Source organism: Protomyctophum bolini (genome assembly GCF_963924005.1).
Source record: "Protomyctophum bolini genome assembly, chromosome: 18".
NCBI classification, from domain to species: domain Eukaryota; kingdom Metazoa; phylum Chordata; class Actinopteri; order Myctophiformes; family Myctophidae; genus Protomyctophum; species Protomyctophum bolini.
The window spans coordinates 21,458,663-21,462,830 of NC_137879.1; the positions used below are offsets into that span (position 1 = coordinate 21,458,663).

The window sequence follows — 4,168 nt, forward strand, 5'->3', positions numbered from 1 at the left end:
CTCCATTAACCAATATGGCGGTAGCGGTCAGCAGTTTATGACCAGCCGGCTCACAGGTCGAGGGCTGGGAGTGAAGAGGTCAAAGATTGCCATCCCCCAAAAGGTCTCCAATCACCACAGTGAATTGATTGCTTACACATCAGGAAAGCGTCCTCCCTGCGTTAACTTCAAATATAGCCCTGGAGGGCCTGGGGGTCACATGCCCCTCTGCTCCCTGAGTCCCCCCCCCCCCCCCCCTCCAACATCATTCTCCAGTGCTTCCTTCCCTCCATAACTCCACTATGGAGCCACTGCTTGATTCACCGTTAACCCATAAGACCTGAGTCTGGCTGATTCTACAATGCCTTCTAAGTCCTAACATTTTTCTGAAAATACAAACGCATGTTTCCATATCCAGTGGTACTCAAACTTTTTCATGTGAAGGACCACCAAAATTATTCAAATGTATTTGGCCGCCGACACCCATCTCAAAATATGTTGTTCCAGGGACCCCCAGAAGCAGATCTACAAGCTCATAGCTTGGCACGATATGATGCGCTATGAAATTGTAGATCTGCTATTATTGAATAGCAATAATTTATACTAATTGAAAGTATATGAAAGAATATGAAGAGCATTTCTACTCCATTTTGGTTTGGAGGATTTAAAGTAAGTGTGTGTGTGTGTGTGTGTGTGTGTGTGTGTGTGTGTGTGTGTGTGTGTGTGTGTGTGTGTGTGTGTGTGTGTGTGTGTGTGTGTGTGTGTGTGTGTGTGTGTGTGTGTGTGTGTGTGTGTGTGTGTGTGTGTGTGTGTGTGTGTGTGTAACTGATGGCTTGATTTCATGAAATGAAATATGTCATAAAAAAACATTTTCCAGATTAAAAGCTTTAGTCAGGATATCAGTATATTCAAATACAAAGTGTCAGAGAAAAACATTTCAACAATATTTTGCCATCTCATAAATTAGGATTTCAGAAATATACAGTTGAATGGATGTACAGCTTATGGAGTTTCAGTATCAATCAAATGAAGTAGAAAACAGATACAGATATAGCCATTTCATGAAATCATTACACTGGCAAGTGGCAACGTATAAATAATGGCAAATGTACAGCGCATGATCCAGCCTTTTTGTATAATTCTGGTGCCCGTTTTGCGTAACAGAAAATGTACATCTGCATTCATTCCATTTTGTCTAAGTAGAAACTACAATTTATGCAAGTAGAAAAAACATCATTCATAAAAGGTACAAGAATGATCCAGAAATGTATTCAAGTGGTGATTACAATTGTGTGCTGATTAATGACTGAACAAGGTTGACATGAGCTACTCCTTGCATCATATTGAAATCATTTCATCTCAACAATGGACATTACATGTTAATTTCCTGGATTCTGATTGTGTTATTATTGTGCATAATTCAGAAACATCTGGATGTTAGCTCCTTCCCTGTAGCAGAGCCACTGTCTCTTACTTCACAGGTCCAATGTGTCATTTGGTTTACCAAAGCTTCACCTTTTTTCAAGGAGTACTTGTCTCAAGGCTTGGTATTTGGTTTTAACATGAGGTAAGAAGACTGGTTTACCATAAAGCTCTGAGTCTATAAGCTTGGTTAGCTAGCCACTGTCTCGCAGTTCCCTCATGGAGACTAGAGACTAGAGATTGGTGTTTGGTAGAATTGTTCTTTTTATGAAAGATCTGGCAGGGAAAGCTTTGGCAAAACAGCTCTCTACTAGTTTCAGAAATTATGGACATGAAGGAAGGCATATTCTGTACAGCGAAAGCTTTGGTAACACTGTATATGTTCCATTCTGTCGTCATTGGGGTAGAACAAGGACTCCACAGAGGCCTCCAAAAAGAACAGATGGATATATGGACAACTGTGGTTCCAGCAGCCTTTAAGAGCTTAGGTGATTAAGCGTTTTCACTTCAGTCCCAGCCAAAGTCATGACCAGTCATCTGGTAGAACTTAAGATTAAAGGGCCTGTAGAAGTCTCTGAGCCTGAGCAGGACGTTGGTGGGGATGTGAGGGTGGGGTCTGCCCTTAGACTTCCCCAGGCATCGGGGCCTGCTGCTCCCTTCGGGCTTCTTCAAGCAGGGGAAGCCTTTGGTCTGATTGAAGTAGAAGTGCTTGTCCGTCACCACGCGCTTCAGCCCCAGGAAGTCCTGCACGCGGCCCATCTCCCCTGCTGGGTCCGTGACCAGCCGCTCGCCGCTGACGAAGAGGAAGCGCGACAGAGGGAAGTAGCGCAGCCAATTCTCCAAGTGCTTGGCGTAGATGCCGATGCGAACGGCGCTCCACGACGTGTCGATGAGGCCCGCGGAGTAGTTGCGGAAAGTCAGGCTCTGGAAGGACGGCAGCCCCGGGGACTTGGACAATGTCTGGGTGTAGTCGGACACGGCCCGCGTCACAGGGTCACGGACCACCACGATGAGCTTTGTATCGCGGCTCATGGAGAAGACGCGGCGGGGGGCCTCCTTGGTGATGAAGTAGCTTGGGGTCTTCTCCATGGTGATCTGGCCGTCTAATGTACGAGGCATCAGGTTCCTGGAGGGAGGGAATGAGAGAGAGAGATGAGGATTTCTGTTTTTAAAACTCACAACTCAACACTCAACATTACATATAGACGAATATTTTGGCATCTGCCTCCACATGTATACCATAAAAGAAAATACTTTTATATACTATAAAGACGGCAATATTCCCCCCGATATTCCAGTTATCGAGGATTATACCCTTTGATGATGCCATTAAGGCCTTTTGACGTTTGCTCTGTAATTAGTGGCGTCAATCTCTGTGTAAGGGGAACTTAAACATGACTTTGGGTGCTGGCGATGGTCAAGCAGTCGTGCCCGACCAGACTGGGAGGGAATCTAGGACCGTCTAGGTCTACCAGGAGAACCCACAAGGCTGTATTAACCACAGAGAGAATTCATTTCCCTTCATCCGCCTACTCCCAAACTGGCTCATCACAGCCTGGACCATGCCTTCCACTTCACTCACACAGTTTCCGCATTTACAGCGTCTGCACGTGATTCAAGGCTGTTCAATGTTCACATAAACTTACATTTAATTGTAGGCAGTGAACAAACGTTCATTAAAGAGAAACGGGATGACACTCAACAGAAAGATTATTAACACAGGGGTCAACATTTGTGTGAAACATTGAAACGTTTATTATCAATATCTTGTCAGGAACCGGTCCTTTGTCATTAACTTCGGTGAGCTTGACTGGACACATTGAAATATTTGATGTAACTTGATTTACAGTATATATAGAGATTCAGCAGATTGACCATATATTCACACATGCTTTATTTCATATGTGTGGGTTTCCAACCCCCTGATTCATAATTTGGAGTTTCCCATTCCACTTTCATCATTGGGGGTTTCCCATCCCCCGATTTAGAAATCAGAGCAAAATGGTCACCATATGAATAAAGTCAATTATTTGGGAAGCTGATTTGTGCACTTTTTCATCTGATTAAAAAAAAGCCTCATACAATTTGGAATATACAGTTCAATTTGTCAATATTATGTTTTTGATTTGTCTTTTGATAAATTCCACAGCCCTAATAGAAAAGGCTGATAGCATGCCAGAATACATTTTATATTAAATTTGGGGAAGGAAACGAAAAGCCATTTGTCTCGTATCATTTATTTCATTCCATTGCAGCTACTGTAGTTCCAAAACGGAATCTAATAACTTCCATCATGGAATACAACGTGGTGAAATGTATCCCTCCAACTTTCCTTTTGCCTAAAAACACACATAGCCTACACACGCAAAATATGCCCCCCCTCTTCATTTAATTTACAAAGAGGAGATTCAAATCTCACGCTGGCTTCGTGTTTTCGAAATCTAAGCACAGTGGAATGTTCCAACTCTTCAAAAAAAGTTCCCTCATGTAATTTCCATAGCTCCCCCCCCCCTCGGTAGCCATGTGGCAATGGTTGGGCCTAAGTCGTCGTGGTTGGTCTTTAACTTCAGGGCTTATGAGGCTCTTAGCTCTGTAGCAGAGGCATGGAAAGGACTCTACCACTCCTCAGCAGCAACACGCACGCACGCACGCACACACACACAACCACGAGCACATATACACACGTAGATATATACACGACCGCAACCACACTCGGCTTCAAGTCTGGTGTGTCTCCTGGCATGAAGCTAAGAGGGTGACACCAGAA

The 4,168-nt window shown here is 43.9% G+C and overlaps 1 protein-coding gene across 1 annotated transcript in view; it reads right to left on the bottom strand.

The window, feature by feature from the left end:
• Positions 1–864: 864 nt before the first annotated feature.
• LOC308333189 (heparan sulfate glucosamine 3-O-sulfotransferase 6-like) overlaps positions 865–4,168 on the bottom strand; it is an 18,248-nt gene continuing 14,944 nt past the window's right edge. Inside the window, exon 2 of the mRNA XM_080789401.1 lies at positions 865–2,527. Within this exon, the coding sequence (XP_080645527.1) occupies positions 1,909–2,527 (619 nt within the window). The 3' untranslated portion in view covers positions 865–1,908. The remainder of the gene's footprint in view (positions 2,528–4,168) is intronic.